General features: G+C 38.6%; 1 protein-coding gene across 2 annotated transcripts in view; it reads left to right on the top strand.

The window, feature by feature from the left end:
- Window positions 1-25502, top strand: part of Pez — a 44392-nt gene extending 18890 nt beyond the window's left edge. Inside the window, exons 1-7 of one of the 2 annotated variants that reach the window (XM_065224404.1) lie at window positions 2374-3112; window positions 13091-16056; window positions 16124-16342; window positions 16402-16578; window positions 16645-16804; window positions 24448-24611; window positions 24696-25502. In XM_065224404.1, coding sequence (XP_065080476.1) covers window positions 3085-3112; window positions 13091-16056; window positions 16124-16342; window positions 16402-16578; window positions 16645-16804; window positions 24448-24611; window positions 24696-24824 — 3843 coding nt within the window. In that variant the 5' untranslated portion in view covers window positions 2374-3084 and the 3' untranslated portion in view covers window positions 24825-25502. Of the gene's footprint in view, window positions 1-2373; window positions 3113-13090; window positions 16057-16123; window positions 16343-16401; window positions 16579-16644; window positions 16805-24447; window positions 24612-24695 lie in introns of those variants that run through there. The other variant, XM_065224403.1, reaches the window with a different exon arrangement.
- The last annotated feature ends 493 nt before the right edge of the window (window positions 25503-25995 follow it).

Below are 25995 nucleotides of genomic sequence, written 5' to 3'. Positions count from 1 at the left end.
TTGCCAACTTCAACTCGGAAAAAATTGCTTCAAATTATAAAATTAAAAGTTTTTTTTTTGTCGTGTAACACCGTGTTATCGGTATACCGTTATAACTCTCCCAAGAATTCTTGTATTGATTAATTGATTGACATCTAAGGACTTAACGTGATCTGCATAGGGAGCTTAATATTATATTGATCGCATTCCATATTTATAGAGCAAAAGTTATCTAAAAAATAATGTATGAATATTTCAACATTAGCGATAATACAAACAAACAATATGGTAGGTTAATTTTGTAATCATAAAATTCATCATTATTTCGTTATCTACTGCCATTTTTTATTGCTGAAATCAGCCAAGGTGGTATTCAATTGTTTATCATATTTAGCGATTTCTATCAAATCAGGAAAACTATATTGAGCAACCGAGATAAACCGTGGAGAAAACGAGAATTTAAATATTAAATTTCAGTGGCCACCTAATTATGTGCACAATTTCTTCATAAGAGATTTGATGGATTCAGTCAATTGTTTAGACACAAATTAATTAATTCCCGATGCTTATTTTTCTCTCGCAAACCCGTCGTCGTCGAACGGCAAAAAAAGGAACTCGGTGTGCAATTTTGTGATACGGAATTTTCACTGAACATAAACCGCGAATTCACGAATTTCATCACACCCAACTGCGAAACACGTTCAGAAGCACTTTTGGTACACTTTCGATATCAATTTCGTTCAAAAACACTGAATTGTTTTTTTTTTTTTGCAAGCGAGCCAACATCAACACCGATCGTGCTGAGCTCTTTCACGCACCTTGCAACGCTTAAATAAACTGAAATTAAAAATTATCACTCGCCATGCCACTAATTTCTGGTCCGGGAGAAAAAATCAAACAACGCAAATTGCGACATCTCTTCTGATGCTTGCAAACATGATGAATCACGTTTTCTTTCTCGATTCTAAAACTTCCCGGAAGGCGAGAAAACTACAAATCACACGTGTATAACCGTCCGGGAGGCAGAGCGTCTGCGCTAAAAATATGAAAGCGAACGCACGCATAAAACAGAGAACAAACTTAGAAGACAACCGTATCCAAAGGGGTTCGAAACTGCACTCCGGTAGCGCTTCAATCCAGTGTAGATGAATTGCATTTGTTTTGAAAATCTTCTCTGTTACGTACGAGCAAAATGAACAGATGAGTTCATTTTACATCAACGAATACGCGTATATTGATATTCACCAATGCAGTGAAAATTGTCATAATCAGAATCTCGACCATAATCGATCCTCAAAAGCAAAATAATCAAATTCATTTTGGAAAAAATGATTATTTTGAGTATACTTTCGACCCCAGGGCCTAAAACCTCGATATTATCATCAAAAACTTGCATTGGTCAAGGGAATGTTGTTATCTCAAAATTAAATTTCATGCGGATAGTTCGTCTATCTGTTAAGGTTGTCTTCATTTTCAGCTAAGTTGACTGTAGAAGAAATGATTTATATCAGCACTGACTTGAACTATTGAATGAGGATGAAAAAAATTTGTTGAGTGTAAATAGTGGTCCTGCCGTCAGGGAGAATTATATTGTTATTAAAAATTAAATTGATTAAAAAAATAAAGGAATTTTGAAAAAAAAAGATTATACTTGGTTGGAGCCAACAAATAGATCCTATGCGTTTTGTGCCCCTTCGTAGAACAGACCGGTGTTCCAGAGTTAAACGTTCTTATGACAATAACACATGATCCCAGTGCTCGGCACAATTTTAACTGCCTAATATGTTATAGCAGAAGTTATTGAAGTTGCCTGGATTTACATAATGCTACGAAAAGTTAAACGTGAGCTATGTTAAAGTTGACAATGTTGCTTCAAAATTGAGACTTCGAGATCATTATTATCAACGAGTATGCCTATTCGTCAGCGAGACATGGCGCCACCTATCTCGGTATAAATCGTAAAATCGTCATCAGTCACCGCCATAAGCCTTCTTAGTCACATGAACAAACAAAGCTTGAACTGCTAAAACACAATCACCTGTTTCCAACACATCTCAACATATCCCCACGGGAGACTACTCACAACAGCAGCAGCCCTAATTAGTAGTCGTATTGTGCCGTATTCGGAATCCTCCTAAGATCGAGGGGAACGAGTAGGTAGGCACAGTCGGAAATCTGTAATACCCTTACATGGCTGTGAGTCATCTCATCACCATCATCGTCGGGCTCTGTGGAACCTTCCCACCTACATGTGCGCTGTAGAAGCCGAATTAACCACATACGGGGAATCTCTTGACGCCTTCTGCTCCTCTCGCGGTCGCGATTGAAAGATGATCACTCCTAGAGCTTTGTGACCACGCAGATTTTTATTCTATCGACGACAGTCAGCGGTCAGTTTCGTCGCGGCAACCACGAGTCAACGTCGGTCGGTGTTGTGGAATCTCAGTACGGTCGCCTTTTCCTAATCGTATCGACAACGAACAGCAAACATTCTTCGCCAGCAACTGATAAGCGCCATCGGACTAGACTGGTCCGAAGGTTTCCATCATTTGAGGTGCTTGATTGATTTCGATAAGACCGAGTGAATTTTCCGACCACTCTAAGAGGGACAACCTTACACGGAATGTGTAACTGAACACCTTCAGCTGTGGTGTGTTACCGACGACAGTCATCCAGTCGGAGGGGGCGTAGTGGTTGAACATTCTTATACTAAGCACTTTGCACACTAAGGGGCTTATCGTGCGTTTGCGTGCCATCGTAAAAAAGCGCTTATTTACATTGCCGAGGGTGAAATAATTCCCAAATTGCGAACAACCACTGCTTGTCGCCCTCCCCATTCCAGGCAGCATTAGTCTCATCCGGTCGGTCGTCCCAGTGATAAGTGTGATAAGACGAGCTCCTATTATTGCGTCTCCTCTACGGTTCCACACGAAAACGGCTTTGTCGTCGTCGAAATAAAGGTGTCTGTTTTTTTGGTTTTGTGCATTTTTCGGCGTTCCTGCATTATGCAGACTAAACAGTGCCAAAGTTGAACCCAAAGCTGCAGAAAGGGAAAGGAAACGTGATACTGTCATTGTGGAAAACCTACTCGAATGCGTTGGAATAATGTTGGAGCTGACGGTGATACCATTGAGTAAGTGATCCGAGCAAAATCGGCTTTGACAGACACATGGGAGTCGGGATTAACACCGATTCCGATACGGGTGTTTGGGTTCCATGGACTGCGAAGAAATTCACACAGAACACATTGAGACAAATGAAGTGCAATGGAACAAGGTAGACTCGAGACTTGACTAATGTAATCGTGCCCGAGAAGGATAGAATGCATCCGATGGATATTAATCAGTGCTGACGATTACTGAGAAGTAATCGATGGAAATTGTTAATTCAGTGTGACTGTGAATCAGTGTGATAAATTGGTTCGATTTTTTTCCTACCGAGCGCACGTGATAATGCATATTAAAATGCTTCGCTGAGTCAGTGGTTTTCTAATTATAGAAGATTGTGATCGTTCGGCTCGGTGCCTTGATATGATTCAGATTATCTCGGTCGATAAGTCGTTTGGTTGCAGTTAATTTATGACCTGAGCAAGTATTTACTTATCGAGAGGGACTTCTTTGTTTGGAGTATAGAATGCGAATTGTGTCGAATAAGTCCGTCATAACGGCGAGTTCCGAACACTTTGGGACGTAAACAAGTTGTGGACGTCATATTTGAAACGCCCCTTATAGGCTTAATAGTAAATTATTAAGCCCATTTAATTGAATAAACGCATTAAACCAATTTATTTTAGCGTTAAACTACACCGAACGTACACTAGACTTTTTATTTGATTTGAAAATTACTGCTGTCACTGTCTTCAAGCAAAGCACAGTGGGCCAGGAATGCAATCTAGTGGGGCCAAATTAATAACTTCGAAACGAAGCATTTCCGAGTTGCTTGTTATAATTATAGTTCAAAACAGATTCGCAAAGATGGCGCCAAAATCTTACTTTTAACTCTTACATTCTAGAGATTCTACATCTTGGACAAAGTTGATTATCTCCCATAAATAAACAATTTTTCCAAAGACGTCAAAATTCAACAACTTACAGTGTTTGAGTTTTTTTTTTGAAAACTACAAACCGTCAGAGTGGGCCCTGGAATGCAATCTAGAGGGTCAGCATCACAGCGTTTCCGTGAGTTTGTTTCTTTAACGAAATTTTTCACAATTATCAGGATCATCTATTGACATAAACAAATAGTTCGGTATTCAACCGTAAAGATGGTACCACAATCTAACTTTTTACTTTGACATTCTGGAGACTTGACGTCTTGGACAAAGTTGTTCATTTCATCTAAATAAATAACTCTTATACAGGTATCAAAATTTCACAGCCTACTGTTTCTGAGTTATTTGGGAAACAAACAATATGTGTTGAAAAACTGGTTGAGTTTTCGAAACGTCCTTGAAGCTCATGGAATTTCCCTTTAAACCTCTAACTTTCTTGAAGTGCTCTGGATTTTTCTGAAGTTTTCGTTACTTCTTTATTGAGATCTTTGAAACATTCCTGAAGTTTTCGGAATTTTCCATAATTTCAGGGATGATAGCGGGTCACTTTTTAGTGACTTAGTCACTATTTTCAAGCCAGTCTCTAAAAAGTCACCTTTTTTAAGGCCATTTCGCTAAAGTAACTTTTTCTCGTAATCAGTCACTATTTCAACTTTTTTAGCGTGAATTTATCATTCTTTGCTTTGTGGCGTTTAATCGTCTTTCTCTATCTACAGAAGTCCAGAGAATTTCAATGAAATATAAAGGTGTTTACGGGAATCTCATTTATTTTCGAGCAGAAGCGAAATCTTCAGAGCTTTAGAGAAGCTTCGAGAACATCAAAACATATCAGAGAATCAAAAGGCAGTTCAAATAATTTCAAGGAAATTGTAGAAACCTTAAAGAAGTTTCGAGAAACTTAGGGAATCTCCGGAAACTTCAGCAAAGCTCCGACAGAATTTCTGGAACGTTATAAAAATTATATGAACATCCGTAAAACGTAAGAGTATTTTCAGGGTGTTATATCATGGAGATTTAAAGATCTTAAACAAATGCAAAAATTTAGCTAAGTTGATTAGAGAACATCGCCGGCGCCGGTGGTGTAGTGGTAAGCGTGACTGCTTTCTCACCCCAATGGGTCTGGGTTCAATCCCAGCCGAGGTCGATGGGATTTTTCTGAGGCATAAAAATCTCTGGTCACGTCTTCCTTCGGAAGGGAAGTAAAGCCGTTGGTCCCGGCCCATGTGTGTTGAATGGGTTCGATATCCTACGCAGGTGTGGAAGCTGCCTTCCTGCACATTCGATTGCCTTTAATGGATGGCAATCGATGTTCGTCGGTGATTGGCACTAGATTGCGGAACAGAGACCGACGTTAAATAATGAAAAGGAAAAAAAATATTAGAGAACATCAACAAAGTTCCATTAATTTAAAAAAATGCGAGAACTTTTAGCAAGCAGCGATTTCTTCAAGAAATTCCAGAGAGCTTCTTAAATGAGATATTTTTATATAGTTTCATGATATTCAGCGAAGTTCCGAGTACTTCGAGGACGATCAGATAGCTTCAGAATAATCCCATTAACTTAACCAAATTTTCAGCGACTTACAAGGAGTTCATTGGAATTATGGGGTGTTCCAAGAATTCTATGTTTGTTCCGCAAACGTCAGAAGCATCAGGGAGTTATGAATACATATAGGGGAAATGGATGTAATGTAGTCGACTACATTTTCAATAGCGGTTCATCTAAATAAAATGGATAAATAGCAGATTTTTAGCGATGGGCCCAATCTTAGATCCATAGGCCAACATTAGAGCCATTTCCCCGATATATATCAGGGACTATTAAACGATTTTAGAGAACTTCAGGTAAACATAGATAAGTTCAGGGAAAATAAGTGAGCGTTTATAATGGTTATATTACTTAAGGAAAATTGTCGAAACTTCCAGGCAAATCAAGTAATTTCAGTAAAGTTGCGGTTCTTTAGAGAACGTTAAAGAAAGTTGTAATAACATCAGGAAAGTCTAGAAAATTAAAGAAGTTTTAAATTAGTGTCAATAATTTAAGGGAAGTTTCATAAACTTCAGAAAAATCTAGAGGCTTAAGTGAAAATCATAAAACTATATTAATTATTTCGTTCTTATTCCAAAAATTAAGAAAAACTTCGAAAACTTCACAGTATGACAGTGGTCTTCAGCAACATTTCGAGAACTTGATAGAAATCTATAGAGCTTAAGGGGAGATCCCCGAACCTCAGAAATTTTTATGAACATTAGCAAAATGCGGAAGCATTTGAAAGAAGTTTATTAAGCTCCGAAAATTGGAGGAATTTCAGGGGAAGGTCAGTTCCATTAGTCCTAGAAGATTAGTGGGAAATTTAAAGCAGTTCCCAGATTTTCAGATAACTTCAGAGACGTTTTAAAGTTGATTGAGGTCTTCGCATAAGTTCAGAAGTTTACTAAAGCCTAATTTTTTAGGGCGTTTCAATAAAGTTCAGCGCAGTACAATAAGCTATATGAGAACTTCAAAAACTTTAGAGAAGTTTTGAGAATTTCAAAAATGAACAGAGTACCTCAGAGCAGTTCCGTTAACATTAGAGAAAAGAAGTTAAAAGAACTTCAGCGAATTGTTAAACCTTAAGAGGAGTAAACTTAAGGAAGTCCTATAAATTTCAAGGAAAGTTTAAGAATTTGATAGGAAGTATTGTGAGCATCAGGCTAGTTTCTCGAGCTAAAAAAGAACTTCAAGGCAGTTTAATTAACTTCAGGAAAAATGGGAACTTTCAAGTAGTTCTGAAGCTATCCTCCAGATTCAATTTTATTTTAGTTTTCCTTGGAATTACCTTGAAATTCTCCACAATAAGAAACCCTTTGGAAAGATTATCCGAATACATTTCAGATTTCCTTTTGAATCTCACTCCTTCCCTTGGAATACTACTCACATTTAAAATCTCATAAGAATTCGTTTCTCCTGACAAATTCCGTAGATTTCTTCTCATAATTTTGAAGTAATGAAATTGGGTTGTTAGCGGAATGCTAAATAAAACAGCAAAAGGGTTTATCTTCCATTTAATTCCACTTAATTAATTTTGGTATCCATGACGTATTTCGACTACAATGTGCAGTCTTCATCAGTGTCATTCCCACTGGGAATGACACTGATGAAGACTGCACATTGTAGTCGAAATACGTCATGGATACCAAAATTAATTAAGTGGAATTAAATGGAAGATAAACCCTTTTGCTGTTTTATTCTCATAATTTGTTTGGCAAACTCTACTGAATTTATTTTCCGAATTCCTTTGAAGATGTCCTAGAATTATGCTCAGCTTTAATTGTAATCCTTCTTTTAGTATTTAGTATGCTCCAGGTCCTCAGAAATTATAATAAAATTCCACGAGCCTTTAAAACAGTGCATGAAGTTTTACTCCAGATTCTTGAAAATGTCTTGAAGTATTATAGCTTTTAACTCCAGAACTAGCTCAAATTTAAAATTTCTAGGAAATATGCATGTTCCAAAACCAAAAAAAAAACATACATTTCAAGACACTGTTTTTTTTTTAATTTATTTGTTTCTGAAGATTAGTTCACTGTGGATCTATAAAGTTCAAAGTGTGAATGAAAATAACGAGAAAAATTAAATGCTTATATTTTAAATTTAATTCTTTTCTTTAAAATACTCTTAGTAAGAAAATTATCAAAATCTCTGAGACTTCCAGGTATTTTAGGGAAAAATAAAATTTCCTGAAGATTTCCGGTTTTCCTGGTTTTTGCAGTAGACACCCTGACTAATACAGCGGGTTTGGTCAGAAACTTTCTATTGGGTATTTCACTTTAAAGGTTTATGTCGTACATAAGTGTTTATGAGATGCTAATTGAATAAGTCTAAAATATCAAACATTTATTTGGTGTGCCATCATAACGACTACTTTCTTCACTTAGGTCACTTTTTAGTCACTATTTTTACAACTATAAGTCGCTATTTGAGATTTCCATTTTGGTAGAACAACTTCATGTGGTTTTCAGCATTTTCTTAGAAATGTGTGGTTAAATCAGTTTATTCCTTAGTAAAAGTTTTGTGTTTAGTGTATTTACATCAGGAAAAAATAGCAACATACCTGGTTGTTAATGAAATTATCAAAATAGATTGATAAAACAGTTTCTTCAACAAAACTGAAAAACAGTATGCTGTGGAATTTCGATGATTATAGAAAAGTTGTTTATTTTGTAAAGGTTAAAATCGTTGTCCAAGGCGTTGAATCTCCATCTCTGTCAAAGTAAAAAGTTTAATTGTGGCGCCATCTATGCGGTTGAGTATCAAACCACCTGTTAATGACAATTGATGGTCGTAATTATTGAAAGAAATTTTGCACCAAGTCACGGAAGTACTTCCCTTGGGAGTTAATCATTTTGTCCCGTTAGACACGATTTTTCCCGACGCTAGCACCACTAGTGACACGGAAGATTACTAGTATACTGCGCTCAATATCAACAGGGCTATCGAAAACAACTAACATTTGAGTAATTTTTTACTCAATATTGTCAAAAATTAGACTATAAAGTACTCACAACATCAAGCATTACTTTTTCCAACGATTGCACATAAACTCATACTCCACAGTCCAGTCCACAACACGTTTTTGTTATGACGTATGATGGAGGAAGCTAGTAACTAGAGCAACATGTGAAAAGGGTCTACATATGTGCCAAATGTAACCAATTACTTTAACCCTTTCGGGACGGGTGCGTGATATATGCCCACTCTTCATGATTGGCTGTATAAAATCACAGGTTATAGTTAGTACCATACTGCCTCCGGCAAAGTTGTACTTTCGGATGTAAACTATACAGTAAAAATATGAAATAAAACAAAACTAGCCAACCTTGATGTCCCAGATATCCAAAACCTTATGAAAATTTTATGTTTGACAACCTGCACCTGGACAGGGACGATACCCTTAGCAACTAGACATCCATTGCCATGTTCGTTAAGCCTAAATTCATTTCCCTCAACTATCATTAAATGTAAGCATGAGCATGATGGACCACCCACGATTGCTGCTCTGTTATTTCCAGATCAGCTGCAATTACACAGAGAACTAACTGATGATGTTTGGGACTAACATTCATCCTCAATGTGCAAAAACTGGAGATCTAATATTTAGCAATATCAGTGCCGGCCGGCCAGTGCCATATAGGATATGCGCACCATCCATGATTCATTTTCATGTATATCGGATGTTCTATGTTCTCCAAATCGTCCGAGAGTTCTGACAAATGATCTACTGACTGGTGCAATGCCCTGAACAACGAAACTTGTCTCAGTAGATTCATTATGTTTATCCGCAAAATTCAAATTTAATTTTTAAACTGTTCTGAATTTCAAACCAAACAATCAACTAGATCAACCACGACTGAGACAATGTCTATAGTAGTAAAACTAGTTCAAGCAGTTTCATAGAGTCTATGTGTATCAATTATATTTTATTTCATGTATACAAGATGTTCTAGGTTCCTCAAATCTTCCGATCTACTCAATCAACCACGTCTGGCACAAGGGCTAGGACAAATTTCCTTATGCACATAAATCAGGTCTATTCATATAAGAGATGAACTAGCCTTCGGCTAAAAATCTCTATAATAAAGTTTTAAAAAAGAGGTCTATTCTGTGTGGCAAGTGAGGTGACTTTCCATTTGATTTGCATGGAAATAATTATGAGCAGGTGTCGCCAAAATACAGTTAAATATTTCTCATGAATGATTAAGCGTAAGTGAAGGTCAGCTTCAAACAGCTACCGCAACAGAAGTTCCTAGCTATTTCAATAAGTTTCATGAAGTCCATACACATCATTCGAGATTTTAATCTCATAATCTTCTAGAAATTAAGATCGAACAATCTGCAAGATCAACCAGGAATCACTCTATGCCCTGCCCTGAGTAACAACATTGCACACTGGGCCAGAAATGCAATCTACCGGAGCAAAATTAATAACTTTTAATTTTGGAGACTTGATGTCTTCAGCAAAGTTGTTTATCTTGACAAAATAAACAACTCTCTCAGTAGGCTGTGAAAATTTTACGTCTTCAAAAGAGTCAATAGATGGTCCTTATTATCATGCTTGGCATACACAGTTTTGGTCACGAATTGATCATTTGCTAATAATTTTACACAGAGTTGACAAAACATAGTTCTTTTTGAAACAGTAGATAGAATTGAGTTTAAGCTTGTTAAAGATACATAAAACAAATTAGATTTTAATTCTAGTAATAAACTGTATTTGTTTTTGCGTTGTAAAAATGAAGTGAGAAATTCTCGCTGCACATCTCGGACCTTAAGAGTAAAAATTCATTGGTGTTGATTCAAATGTTAAGATTTATCTACTTTATGCATATCTATAGTAAGCTATGATCCTAATCTATCAATTACTTTAAAGAAAAACAAATTTCAACAACTGAGTAAAAAGTTATAAACAAATGAGCAGTTGGTGTGCACAAATGTGTATGCCAAGCATGCTTATTATGATAAGAAACTTTGCCGAAGACTCCAAGTCGCGGAAATGCTTCGTTTCGGAGTTATTAGTTTTGCTCCGCTAGATTGCATTCCTGGCCCAGTGTGCATTGTTCAATAATGAATTAAAAGATAAAAGATGCGCTTGGACTCCATGAAATTGTTTGGATATGTTTCATTTCGAAGAACATTGACTCAGTTGATACTTATCTAGTAGTTCATTTGATGTAAACTCCAGTAAGATTTGGAGGTTCATTGTTTGTAACTGATGTGGTTTCAGATTGCAATTTATAGGAAGAAATGTAACTTATCGATCTTTATTTTGCGACCAGCATATTTGATTTTATTAAGCTTATACAGGTGATACAGATTACCTAAAAAATGGGGATCTCGACTGCTTCGAACTCATTCACCATACAAATTTCTAAAATTACCCTCTATAACCCCTGATATCCTCTCTAACGCGATGGTCCTTTCAGTATCGAGCTAGCGAGAGTTGACTGTAATACACTGGATTGTATTCCAGACCCGAAATCGCCCAACATGGTGCAGGGCTTTTTTTTAAATCAGAAAATGTTATTGCACGCTGGAAACGCTTTGAATTGAGCATGAACATCCGAATGCAGGTAAATTAAGGAATGGGCAAGGAATGTGTTAACGTGATACTCGCCTTGATAGGAACCGACAAATCCCTGGGATGTTGGATAAAAGGGTTGAGTTTGCAGCAGAAGGTGACTAACAAATTTTAAATGTGTAGGAGCCTGGGATTAAACCCATTAAATTCTGCTAAATAAGCAAAAACGGTCGCTCTAAAGCCACCGAGTCCCTCATATCACATCACACCACTTATGACCGAGGTGTTGTTGTAACCATTCGAACCCGGCAACCAAAGGCGACGACGACAAAACACACGATGAGCAAGGTCCTTAGTATGCAGGGACCTGGAATTGTTCCCACGATTTTCTGCTCAGTTAGCGAGAACTGCTGCCTAAGTCAGCCAAATCCATCATATCACAACACACCACTTATGATCTAGTTGATGCTATAACCATTCAAACCCGAAAACGGTGCCCCTTACCTCAATATAAGCCACTGCGACCGACGATCTTTGTTGAAACCCTGAGACATGAAGCTACGAAAAAGCACTTAGGACAGCGCTAAATTCTACTTTTGAGCAGTTCCATGCCAAATGATGGATCGATCTGAAGCGACCTTCTCAAATTTGCATGAAACTCTGTAATTTCGTTATTTTTCTTTGGTCTAAGCGAAGGTAATTTTTTTCTAGAAACCGAGTGGCAGTCGCGTTTATTTATTCATCCAATCGGTTATCTGTTGACCTGAGGCTACAGTTCCTGCTCCTTCGTCATACACACTTAAAAATACCTAATTTTACACGTGACGGAATCCATCTTTGACATAATGGATGAGACGTAAACAAAAATGTCATGTAAAATTAAGTGCTCCGAGACTGAAAAGTTCATTACTCGACGAAAAGTACATTTGATTTAGCTGAATTTCGCGTCTATTATGACTCAATTTTATGTCATAATTGACGCTCGTATATGTCAGTCTCAGAGCACCTAAATTTACATGAATTTTTCTAAGTGTGTATGCTTCCCTTCTATTAGCTTAGTCCAATCCGTAGTTGAGTTGCACGCGTACTCGAAGTCTTACAGGGTTTGGAATTTGTTGCGGATCGAAGACAACAAGAATTCAAAACTTCTGGTGTCCGCTTGAAAACCGATTTGGCTGTTGATGATTGTCAAAATCTGTCGTCTAAGGGCTTCAGGAGGCGAGACAACGATAACAAGCTACTCAGAACCATTATTTAGAGCAAAAAAAAAATCTTGTCTCGAAACTCTAATAAGGCAAATGCTACATATCATTCGCTGCTGCACAACGATTCGATAGAGCATTCACAAAGAATTGTGTGATCATTTTTAGATCTAGCTTTGATAACCAAACTGCTGGAATTCTTCTTTTTTTTTATTCCATCAGAAGCTTGTACAATTTTAAGTCTAATCAACAACAGTATGCAGCCAGATGTTCACTAAAACGATAATTTATCTCGCAAAACATCGCACGAGTTTCGAGATAAGAGATATTAGTTTTTTTTTAAGTAAATACAAGCAATAACTTAATCCGTATTCCTTGACCAAACCCTGTATTGCATTATTTGGTAATTTATCCATTTAGCTTCCGACCGCTCACCTGGGCAAGCCCTAATCTATTGTGAACGAGTATTCAACACTCCCATCGTTGGACCAATATCGATCAGCTGATGGATTCGCTGCTCCACCGTTCGCAATTACTCGTACTCTTATCTGTAATACGTGTAGATGTACGTTATCATAGGTACGCAGTTTTGTCTTCATCAATCATCATGACTTCTTCGCGCTGTTATCAGACATAAACAAACATATGCATCCACTACGGTTTAATAAAGAGGATTGCCATCCCTCCGCAGTCATCACCTTACCTGTTCTAATGTGGGCTCATAAAATAATTAAACTAAGGAATGTTATCTTCCACGGCTCCATATTGACGCAATTTCTTCCCTTTCCGTCCCATTTGCAGATTCGTCCACCAAAATAGACTGCACCCTCAGTTCGGAGAGTACCGGCCAGGAATGTCTGGAGAACGTCTGCCAGCGGATATCGATCAGCCAGCCGGAGTTCTTTGGTCTTCGGTATGAGGTCAAAGGCAGCACTACAGGTGAGATGCGGTGGGTCGATCTGGATCGACCCATCAGCCGACAGTTGGAAAAGTTTTCCGCCAGTATGAAGGTGCTGTACCTGCGGGTAATGTACTACGTTCTGTCCGGTGTCAGTTTGATACAGGATGAGGGTACGCGGAATTACTACTTCCTGCAGCTGAAGCACGATGTCGTGGAAGGTAGAATCAACTGCGATCCGAAGCAGGCAGTCATCCTGGCAAACTACAGTCGTCAGGCAGAGTATGGCAATCATCAGGATCGTCATACGGTGGATTACCTGAAAACGCTGCTGTCGTTTCCGAAGGACATGATCCAAGCCGATCTGCTGGAGACGTTGACGGAGGAGGTAATACGACAGGCCTATGAGTTGCATAATGTGACTCAAGGTGCCGCAGAGAGTTTGTACATTTCCGCATGCCAGCAGTTGGATGGGTACGGACAGGAAACGTTCGCTGCCAAAGACGAACACGCAGGGGACGTCACGCTGGGAATCTCGGTGTCGGGGATTATAGTGGCCAGCGATTCGAATAAGTTCTATCCGTGGCGTGATATTAAAAATGTTCTCAATCATAAGAAACATTTCAACATTGAATGTTCGGATGCGAGCGAAAATGTAAGGTTTACGGTGACGGATTCAACGACGGGATCGTACATCTGGAGGCTGTGTGCGATGCAGCATCGGTTCTTTGCGCGGTTCGAGAAAAATCAAACGCAAGTGAGTCAGTTGAATCTGAACCTGTTTCAAAATGATAATTTGAACGACAGTAGAGACGATTTGCTAAGCGAAAGTCAGTATCAGATATCCTCCTCGGCGATGAGCCATATAATGGGATCTGCGAATTGGCAGAGCAACAATGAACTGGCCAGCCATTCGGCAAGTGTGTGGAACAATGCAGGGTCGTCGATGGGGATGGTGGTGGAATCGCAACCTTCGCCACTTATGGCATCCAACACAAATATCGGTAGTATAGGTAATCTGAACAACAATAGTCTTATGAATTCCAATGCCAACGTAATGCAGTCCCGATCGTCACTGCAGACGTCCACGTTGGACATAAACCTGAACTCTTCATCTTCGGTGCCATTGGAGTATTCGAATCACAGTTCGAACTGGGCCATAAATCCAGCCGGTTCGAATGCATCGCTGATCAATCGCGCACAAAGTTCATCGTGTCTAGATTTAAGCAATAACAACATCAGTCAAGATCGGGAACGACTCAAAGCGCTGCTACCGACCTATCGTCCGGCTCCGGACTATGAAACTGCCATACAGCAAAAGATGCGCAATAGCACCAATGACGTCCGTCTGAGTAACGGCAATCTGTTGCATTTATCTGCCTCTCAAATGTTGGCTCAGGAACAAGGCCATCTAGAGTTTAACATCACCGGTAGTCAACCGGATGTGTCGTACTTTAACCAATCGGTTCAACACCAACCCACTATCCACCAGCAGCCATATCCGGATGTGACCCATCACACAACGACGCACATGATCGGTCCTCACTACTCGGATGCTTCGGACTATGGCCTCACCCAGCGATTTAAAATGATGAGATTAGTCAAACCACCTCCACCGTATCCCGCGAATCGACTCAGCTCTACATCCACTCCGGATCTGGCATCCCACCGTGCGCTCCTTGGCTACCGTGGTGCTCATGTCTCTGGATCTAGTCCCGATCTTGTATCAACTCGCCCGCTCATGAATCACGCTCAGCTCATGCAAATGTCCCAAAACAATCAGATCTTCTACCCTGGTGCCCATCAGCTAAGGCACTCGCAAAACATCGTACCCCACGGAACGTACGAGAATCTTAACTTTGTTGAACCCACGAAACCAGGAATGCATCCTGCCACCCAAGGTGGAAACGTAATCTACTACATGCCAACCGACATGGAGCACCTGCTCATCGCAGACGGAACTCAGTTCCATAATGGAGCCATCGGTATCAACACCAAAGCTCACCTGAATCGTTCCTCTCAGCATATCAACGGATCCATCGAGCCCATCTACGAAAACGTTCCCCTACCCTGGAAGAACGAAAACGAGACCCTCGGTGAAATTCGGAACCGGACGTCAAGCGTACAATCCGCTCCGGGCGTATCTCGACTCAGTCAGGAACCGCAAATTGCCGTCGCTCAACATCCTACATTTTCCGTTCCGGAGAAACTTCCTCCACTCCGCCATCCGAAACCTCCACCCGAACCAACGAATCATGCGATAATCCATCAGGAAACCTTCACGATTCCATCGAATCAACCTCCACCTCAGATCACACCACAACAAGTCAACCCACCGACTCCTACACCCCAACCAGAACCCATCAACCGGTCCCTCTCCGCCAACGTACTCGACTCATCCGCATACTCCAACTTTGCTCTGGACTCGACAAACCCCGCAGCGCACAATTCTACCGCCTCCGCCCATGCGAACAACTCCATCCACCTGAATCACCACCACTCATCCTCGCACGGTAGCACTCACAATGATTCCGGCATCAGTTCCGTGACGGCTTCCTCCTCGCACGTGACGAGTCACAACGTTAGTGCATCGACGTCAACCACTTCCGGTAGCAGCTCGGTGAAGGAAACCAAGCGGCGAAAGATCTGGGATATCCTCGGGGGACGATCGAAAAGTTCGGCCGACAAGCAGAAAAGTGCTACCCTGGGGCGGGAAAAGGATCGTAAGAACAAGGCCGCCGCGGCGACTGGGTCTACCAGCGGCGGAAGTGCCAACAGTTCGATGAACGAAGGCCAGATCAAGCACCGCTGGTCGACGGGGATGCCCCGGCAGCAACCACTGCCGGCCAACATCAGCAAGGAAAAGTTGGTTAGTATTGTGCATCGCACTGTACTTTTTTTCGGCACTTAATTGAAAGTGATTTTTTGTATTCTAGTGTTCCCTGCTGGAGACGAAGCTCGCCGATCCGCAGCTGTACTGCGAGTTCGAGCGGATACCGAAGCGAGTGGAGAATGCCAAATATGACTGCGCACTGGCGGACGAGAACAAGAACAAAAACTTCGATCCCAACTTCCTGCCGTACGACAACAACCGGGTCCGGTTGACTCCGACCAGGGACAACCGAATGGGCTATGTGAATGCTTCGCATATAACTGTGAGTTGCTTGATTTGAAAGTTTGTGTGATTTAATGATGAGCTTCTTCTTAATTCTAGAGCACTGTGGGTAACAAGCAGAGGTTCTACATCGTGGCCGAGAGTCCAAACGATGCACTCACGACGAATACCTTCTGGCAGTGTGTTTGGGAAGCGGACGTGTACCTGTTGGTGCAGCTATCGAGTGAACTGAACTATATTCCGCAGACTAGTGAACGGTGCTTAGAGTATGGACAGGTACGTGCTCACTGACAGGAGTTAATGACATTGAATAGTTTGATGAATATGATCACCCGTTTGCAGTACCAAGTTTGGCGAGAATTCTCGCAGGAATCGGATCGTTGCACCACCTCCAAGCTGCGTGTGTATCATACGCAAAGCCGACGCTATCGATCTGTGTGGCATATCTCGTACAACAAGTGGGGTGATCAGAATTGCCCCAGCAACGTGGGACACTTCCTAGGTGAGTACAGTGCTGAGGGTGTTTGTTTTGGGTGTAAGCTTAAATTGTATAATGTCTCTTGAATTAGAACTTCGTACTTCAAGTAGCATCGCAATGGATGATTGATGCTTGACTAACAACACAAAAGCTCTGTCATTTGAACTCAAACTCTCTTTCCTAATTTTTGTAATTGTTTTCAATTCGAGTTCGATAAAAACACGTAGGTAGACTCGGCAATGGTAGCAGTGCACTGAGGCAAAAAAAAAATCATAAGATATGACTTATCTATTCCATTATGAATTCCATAAGCATGAGTTATGCATTCCATAAGCAAGACTACGAGTGGTTCTTATACGCCTTTAACCTGTTGGATTTTCCAAGCGTTAATAAATGTAAGGCCGATACCATTAGTGAGAGCGAAGAAAAGCGAAGAGGCGAGCGAAGCGATAAAACGAATGTAAGGAATAATATCAATAATGGGAATTTCTTGGTGAATTTCAAGATCTGAACTACAAGCACTTAGGAGAATCGAGGATTTGTTGCTGATACAATTTAAGTCACACATGATGTGATGAGGTCCCACGAATAATAAATGAGGACATCATGCAAAACTTGATTGAGCCTGTAGAACATCATAATTTAAACTCCAGGATAATTTGAAGAACCCAAAGTACTTTGTCATTGCAAGTATACATCCCAAGCAGCACACTTTGATCGAAATAAGCTGCTGCAACTTGATTGTGACTGGAATAAGTGACACACAAGTAACCACAATTGTTCAGTGACATGTGTGCTGCTAGGGCTCCCACATGACATTGTGGGGCTTCACAATGCTTTAGGGACTCAAAAATTCACCAGAACACATGATGTGGTGAAGTCCAACGAAGCTCTACGAATTCGTATAATAACTTAGAGACTTTGTCGAGGACGTAGAACATCAAGACCTAAACTCCAGGATGTTTTGTAGAACCCAAAATGTGTTGCCAACACAATAATACAATCCTGATGAATGTGGGCGTCTTAGTGGAATACCTGTATAATGAGAGAGAGAAGGATTAGTAATTTCCATTTAATTCCACTACCTTATTTGCTTATTGTTGTCAAGGATAAAAACTTGATAACTTCATAAAATGATAACTCAAAAACGAAAAAAAAAAATAACCGCTGATTCTAACCTAAATTTTCAAGGAGAAATATAAAAACATATTGCGGCCTACAAACCATAAAAACCATAAAAAACAAACCTAAAATCAATGTTTTTCAATACAAAATCTCAATTTTTAGTATAATTTTTTTCTAAAAAGTATTTTTAATTACCTTTTATTTTTTTTATTTTTTGCTTTATTTTGGAGACTTACAGCCTGTAGCTGGTTCGTCTCTTAGACCTTTTATTTGATATTTTGATCTTTGAAATCGGCCGAGTTGTTCAAAAGTTGTAAATAAAGAAAAGAAATCTTTGAAAAAAATCTATTTTTTGGACCACCCTAGTATGTGACACAATAAAAAATGCAGGTCTAATATTTTGCGATAAGGACCAAAACTACTAATTTTTACGAAATTCTGAGAACCATTATATCGTTTTAGTTTTTTTTTTCTAAATTTATTTATGTGTACAGGCTTAATCGAATAAACTTTACAGAGCCAAATTATCTTTCGCGTTATACATTATTAATGTATTAAATCTAAAGTTAAAATCTATAGTTAAAGGAATTGAACCGAGTACTCGCGGTCGTCTCGAGGTTAGTGGAGATTTACAGTTTCATGGGTGGGGAGAGGGAGAAGGATGTTTGAAATATGATTTACTATACAAATATTTCATTATTCCTAAAACATGAACTTATTCCTATGCAACTTGATATCAGCAGTGTAATTCTACTATTATTACTAACTTACAATCTAAGGTTAATATTCTTCAAGAAAACATTATGAGTTTCATAAACTCCAGATCGCGTCCAGCCAAAACATCCCGAACTGGAACATTAGGTTGTCTACCTCGAGCCCGAAGTAAATCATATAGCTCAGATCTGACTCCACGATGCTCAACAAAAGACCAAATAATGTGATCTGCGTCCTGGTAACCTTGTCCAAATTCACAAAGATTGCTGTCCCCCAGCCCAACACGGATCAAGTGAGCGCTTAACGAATAGTGATTGGACATGAATGAAGTCTCGACCGACCTCCAACCCTTTGAACCAAGGAATCTTCGACACCTTAGCAGGGTGTCTACTACCTGGAAAAACCTGGAAAACCGGGAATTTACAGGGAATTTTAATTTTTCTGGAAAAACCTGCAATATTCAGGGAATTTTGGTTCCACTCAGGGAATTTTCCAATTATCACTCCATTCGTAATTCAAAAGAAGTTTTTCGTTCAGTTTCTCGAAACGTTTCTTAAGGACACTGGATTTGACAAGCATCTGACATCTAAGACAACGTGTGCGAACAAGACAAGTTCATTCAGAGAGTCTTGTCAGGCTTGCTCTTCGCTGATTTGTATGTGGAGGATCAAAATCGTCGTAAAAGGAAACAACCGAAAAAGAGAGACTGGCAAAAGGAAGCATACGAAGCATGTATTGTATAAGAATGAGCATGCCAGACAGCAGGTCTGAGAACCTACATAGAATTTTTTTTTAGCTTCAGAGAGGGTCGGAGATCTACTGAGAAATTTGTTGAGCTTCAGGGTAGTTCGTAGATCTTGAGAACAGAACTACAAACAAATTAAAAGTAATTAACAGAAATTCATAAAAACAACATCACAAGAGAGGTCGTAGCTCTTCAGATAAATGTTCAAAGAAATTTTCAAAACTTCAAGCAAGCAAAAATAATTTCAAATCAATTTGTAAAACTATAAGCGAAATTTTGCAAATCTTCATGAAAATTTGCATAACTTCAGACAAGTCCAAGAATCTAGAGTGAAATATAAAGTATTTCACAGAAGTTTGGAGACCCTCGAAACATTATTCAACATCAAAAAAGTTCATAGATCTTCAGAACAAAGTTACAGAACTTTGAAAAAAATTACAGGATTTCTGAAAAAAATCACAAGAATCTCAGAAATGGTAATGGCTCTTCAGTAAAAATTGCAGAACTTCAGGGAAGTTCAGCGGTTTAAAAAAAATATTTACACGATTTCAGGAAAATTTTTAGATCTTGAGAGAGGCATTTAAAACTTCAAAGAAGCTCAAATATTTTCAGATAAATTTTGACAACTTGAGGTAATCTTCAATGATATTTTCAAATCTTCAGGGTAACCCGAGAGGAATTTACAAAACATCAGAGAAGTTTGCAGATCTACTGAGAAATTTATTGAGCCTCAAGTTTTTATTTGTAGATCTTGGGAATAGAGCTACGGAGCTTAAGACAACTTTACAGAACTTTAAAGATATTTGCAGGAATTTGACAGAAAGTTTCACAGTTTCACACAAATGTGAGATCTTCAGAAAAAATTCGTTAAATGTCAGAAAAGCACCTCAATTCCAAAAACAAATCGCAGCGAAGTACAAAAGTACAATATTTTGCAGAACTCCATGGAAGTCGGAAATAGATACACACCAAAAAATTCTGAATTTTACTGGCGATGTAAACATCCATGCATGCAAACATTCATACATGTAAACTTCCTTTTCACGTAAACTAGCAACTTGCAAGAAATGTTGCAAACAAAAGTGGATAGTTGCATACAATATATGGGATATTACATGACATGTCTCATAAATTTACACGATCTATAATCTAAACTTGTATGATATATGCCCAGACAACCAGAAGTCGTATAACAATGTACAGACAGTATCGTAAATTGCTACAGTATAAGTCAAAATCGCATATAAGAATGGCATACATCGCATTATGTTTAATTTAAATCGTATGGAATGCAAATATCCGACCTATATGCGATGATTCATTTTTCCGTCGTACTGTATCACAAATCAAATCGGGTTACATCGTAAGACTTTTCAAAGTGAATTTGTTATTACAGATTAAATCGTATATGATGCTAAATCAACTCGTTTAAAATTAAATTTAAATTTGCACGTATATTGCCTCCACTTCTGAACGTATAAGCCATTTCTTTGCATTATATACGATTTGTCGGTTTGTATATATGTTTGTATATCACGAAAACAACTTTGAATATACGTACATTCTGGTTGTCTGGGTGACGCTCCATTTATGAGTATCATAGTAACTGAAATTTACCCCAATTTTTTTTTAGCTGTGTAGATCTAAAGAACTTCAGAGAAGTCCGTAGACCTTAAAAGAAGTCCGTAGACCTTAAGAGAAGTCTGTAGAACGTCAGAAAGTTCGTACGTTTTTAGAAAAATTTGCAAAACTTCAGCAAAACTCACAGATCTTCGGGAAAGTTCGCCGATCTTTAGTTCAAGAATCCACAGAGAAATTTAAAGAACTTTAGAAAAGTTCGGAGATACACTGTGAAATTTATTGAACTTCAGGGCAGTTCGTAGATCTTTAGAGCAGAAATACAGTACTTCAGAAAACTTTGCAGAATTTGAAATAAATTTTAGGATCTTCAGAAAAGTTCAGAGGATAGATCGTAAATCTATTGAAAAATTAGCAGATGTTTAAATAAATTTTCAGAATTTTACTACGGTTCTTGGATTTTGATAGACATTTACAGAACTACAGGTAAGTTCGCTGATCTTTAGAGATATTTGCACAGCTTCAGAAAAATTAGAAAAACTTCAGAATACTTCCTAAAACTTCCGGAAAGCTCAAAAATTTCTAGATAATCTTTTAATTCTTTAGAAAATTGTATGGATGTTCAGAGATATTTGCAGATATTCATTGAATCATGAAAATCTGCAGAGAAAATTACAGAACTGTCAAGAAGTTTGTAGATTATTAGAAATTTTGTGAACATCAGAGATAATTGTTGATCTTCCAGGATCTTAAATCTTCAGGGATTCAGGAACTTTGTAGATTTTTAGGAAAATTTGCAGAACTTCTGAAGAACACACAGAGCTTCAAATAAATCTGTAGAACTACCGAGAAATTTACAGATTGTCAGGAAAGATTGTTGATCTTTAAAGAAATTTTACCGGAGAATAGAAACAAAACTTCAGGGACGTCAGAAGGTTTGAAGACCTTGCAGAATTGAGTTGTCAACAGAAATTTTCAGAACTCAAGGAATCATGTATATCTAGTGAGAACTTTTCCCACTAGCTTGTCTAAAGTTGGTATCGACATCCTGGCAAAGTTTTGAAATCCATTTTCATCTTCATATCGCAGCGCTTGATGGACAAGATGAGCCAGATCCCTGCCGGCGTTCCTCCTGAGCAACTATTTCCTACTCCACAAAGTTCACCTTCTCTTCCTCATTTTATTTAAAATAATAAAAGCAAATACGTCTGCCGAAACTAGCGCAATTTTCCGGTAATTCATGATGGAAGTATTTACTTTTGATTCCTGATACAGTTTTGTTTTGAAATCTAAATTGGCAGTTCTTTCGACATGTGCAAGCAGTGTGAACACCAGCAAACAGGGGGGTTCGACAAAGTGTGTCGAAAGTAAATTCGAGCAGATTTTTCATTATGGCGGCGGTCAAAGTCAGACCAAGAAATCAGATAGTCTAAACGGACCTTAAGAGATTTTAGACATGTGAAACCATGATTTATTCTGTGTTGATCTTCCAAACAGAGTTGAACTCAAACATATCATCAAAATGATATGTTGTTTTTGAAAGCATATTGTTATCAAATTTTGATATATCGTTTTATCGAAATAGTATAGAAAGGTTTCTTACTTATATTTATATTCTTGAATTAAAAAATACTACACAAATACCAAAAAAGAATGTAATATTGATTGACGTAATGCATGCTACTGTATGAATAACTAATGTGATTGCAAAAACCAAATACAATATTACACCCTTGGATATAATTTCTTTTCGCAAATTATGTGTAGAATAAATGCATCAATAGTGGAGGTACTTAAGTGCAATGTGTTCCTATGGTGGCTTATAGAGTCTCCCTAAGCCGCTATAGAAGTACATTACGTTAGTACAATGTTCTTCTATAGCGGCTTAGGGAGACTCTATAAGCCACCATAGGAACACATTGCACTACAGTATCTCCACTATTGGTGCATTTACTAAACATAAATTGTACAAATTAATATTAAACAACCTATGTGCATCTGTTCTGCTGTAATATTCAATAACTTTTTTGCTGTGCCGACTTATAAGTACCAACGACCAAGTTTGAACAATCGAAAATAACATAAATCAATAAGTACATAAAAGGGATTCCAGATGGATAAATAGAATAAATAATAATGTGTATAATTTGTATGCACCTGGAAAAACCTGGAAAACTCAGGGAATTTGATTCCTTGGATTGAGTAGACACCCTGCTTAGGGACACCCATCACTCCATTTATGTTGCCAGCTGGCGAGAGACTGTTGACGATAATGAAGAAAAATTCGTTGTAGGCGATTTGTCAATCGTAAATATCGCCTTCCATAGCGCCCACCTTTGCAAGTTAGTCCGCTTTCTCATTGACCGGAATCGAGCAATGAGATGGGACCCATGCAGAGGTGATGACAAAAGAGCTTAAAGATAAAGCACTCAGAAGCTCTCGTATTTTCATGAGAAAATACGCGGAGTGCTTTACCGGCCTCATGGAGCGAATATATTGTTTTGCTATGGAAGGGGTGAATATATCTCACATGATTTTATGGGGCTCCACGAAGCTTATCGTTCAACCCTTATGAAGTCGGGACATCATAGAATACCTTGATGAGTCTATGGAACATCAAGATCTGAACTGCAGGATGATTTGGAGAGTCCAAGATATTTTGTTAATGCACCTTTAAGTCTCACTTGATGATATGGAAGCTCTACGGATTCTTTCATTCAGTCGAAACATCGAGCAAAATTTAACTGAGTAGGTTGAACTAATTCGCCAAGGCTATATTTACTTTGCATATGCTGTGGTTAAGCTCTATAAGCAATATGGAATACACATCTTTCGATTAAATGTCCTGTTTGTCTCTGTTGAACTTGAAAATATAAGAAGCACTACTCCAGAATAATGTAGACTTCCTAGATCAGCGTTTCTCAATATATGGGTCGCGACCCACCGGTGAATCACGGGCTACCCTCAGGAGGTTCGCAGAAAATCAGGCAGCTTGAATATGTTGGCGATTCAAAACCTGTTACAATTTTGGAATGCCATTTTAGGGATCACCGAGCTATTTTGTCGTTTTCAAGGCGTTCTATATAGAACTATTTTGACGTTTTCAGACCATTTTAACTTCCATTCGGAGCTCGAAAACCATTTCTTAAAATATATCCTAAAGTTCTCAGAGCATCCTCTTGAAATTCGCTGTATTTGAGCAAATTTACCATAGTAATAAATAATTATCCACACTAAATTCTGTTTTAACATAATTTTGATTTTTTTCGATATAACCCTCAACAGGTTGCATTTCTAATACCACCTGATTTTTCTTTGATTTTTTGATTATGATTTTTTGAAACACGTTGCATTAAATATAGTTGCTAATAGAGATTACACGATCAAAAATAGATACGAAAAAAATCGATTCAAAACAGTATTGTGAAAAAACCAAGATTACAGCTTCAAATCAAGCTTTCAAAGTGGAAATGAAAATTGAAAATCGATCACCCCTTTCCGCCAGGTTTCCTCGAGGAACTGAACTCCGTTCGGTTAGCGTCGGTTGCCGAGGTTCCCCCCTCGCACAACACCAACCCACCGGTACTGATTCACTGCAACGAAGGCGGTGGCCGCACCGGCGTGACCCTGGTAGCCGACCTGCTGATGTACACGTTGGATCATAATCAGGTATGTTTGATTGACCCAAAGTTGGTTAGCGCCAGCAATACATTACTAAATTCCTCTATTTTCTATTGCAAAAAATAAACTAAGGATCTCGACATCCCCCGATTGATCGGTCAAATCCGCCAGCAGCGGGACAACATCATACCATCGCTAGCACAGTACAAGTTCATCCATGCCCTGCTGATTCACTATCTGAAACAAACGCGGCTCATTTAGGCGAAAGTGACCAACAACTATCGGTATTTAAGTCAGAAACATCTATCAGCAAAAGTTATTTATTTCGATTCTATTCATACTAGACCAAGTATTTCTAATTTCCTTAATCTGTTTCTTTTTTTTTCTTCTTTGGTAGGATAGTTAATTTGTTTTATTTTTATTTTATCGTCCGGTATTACTGAGCAGTAAAAAGTATTTTTCTAGCTAATATTCTTTTTAATAGACGACTGCATTTTCAAATGAACCAACTTGAAACGACACAGAATGAGTTAGTGCCTTAGCGTTCCCTAGCCCTGAACAAGGTCGGGAACATCGTAAGCGAAACATGGCATTCGCAAACAAAGTTTAACACTTTTGTATATAATTGTTTATACGGAATTAATGCCATTTTAAACGAAAACACTCATGATGGTACACTTTTATGCGTTTTTTAAAGTTTGAGCAGATGTTACAGTTGAAACAGAACAGAGTATTTTATTATAATTATATATTGCATTGTAAAGATCTAGCACTAACAAATTTTAGGCGACTCATTTGGTCTAAGGTCCAAAACTAGGCTTAGGCGACAGAGAAAGAGAGAGAGAGGGAGAAGAGAACAAAACAAAGATGGCTCAATTTATATTGAAACGAAGCAGACGTCCAATAAAACTTCCCAGTTGGAGGAATCTACCCATACCAGCTGACTGCGTTTGACTTGATCCGAAAGCATTGGAATCATTTTCCTAATATTTGTTCAAATGATTCTGCACACAAGCTGCACATATTGCCACATGTGGTTTACCTTCGCCGTCAACTTGTGCTCGTATAAAAGGATTTCCACACCTACTCAACCGAATCAGTTGCTCACATAAGTCTTATTACTCGAAATGAAAGCTCTACTTTCCATACTTTTGATGGCATTGTTCGTGGTGATCACAACAGTTGTGACATTTCCACTTCCTGAGAAGGCAAACGATGGGAACGGAGATATTTCTAAAATGATGGTCAATATTGGAGACTTGAAGGATCCCGAGAAGATGAAAGCAGCCGTCGATGACGTTCTCAAGAAAATTAAGGGTGGAATGGATAACGTTAAGGAAAAGGTATGGCATACTTTTGCTTTTTTTTAATGAGGAACTGTATGAATACATTTTGGACTTTTGTTTCAGATTTCTATACCATCGAAGAAGTA

The sequence above is a fragment of the Ochlerotatus camptorhynchus genome, unplaced genomic scaffold (genome assembly GCF_037179485.1).
Source record: "Ochlerotatus camptorhynchus isolate MF236.1 unplaced genomic scaffold, CSIRO-AGI_Acam_v1.1 ptg000211l, whole genome shotgun sequence".
NCBI lineage: Eukaryota > Metazoa > Arthropoda > Insecta > Diptera > Culicidae > Ochlerotatus > Ochlerotatus camptorhynchus.
The sequence above is the reverse complement of the archived record's forward strand: the minus strand, read 5'-3'. Positions and strand labels throughout refer to the sequence as shown.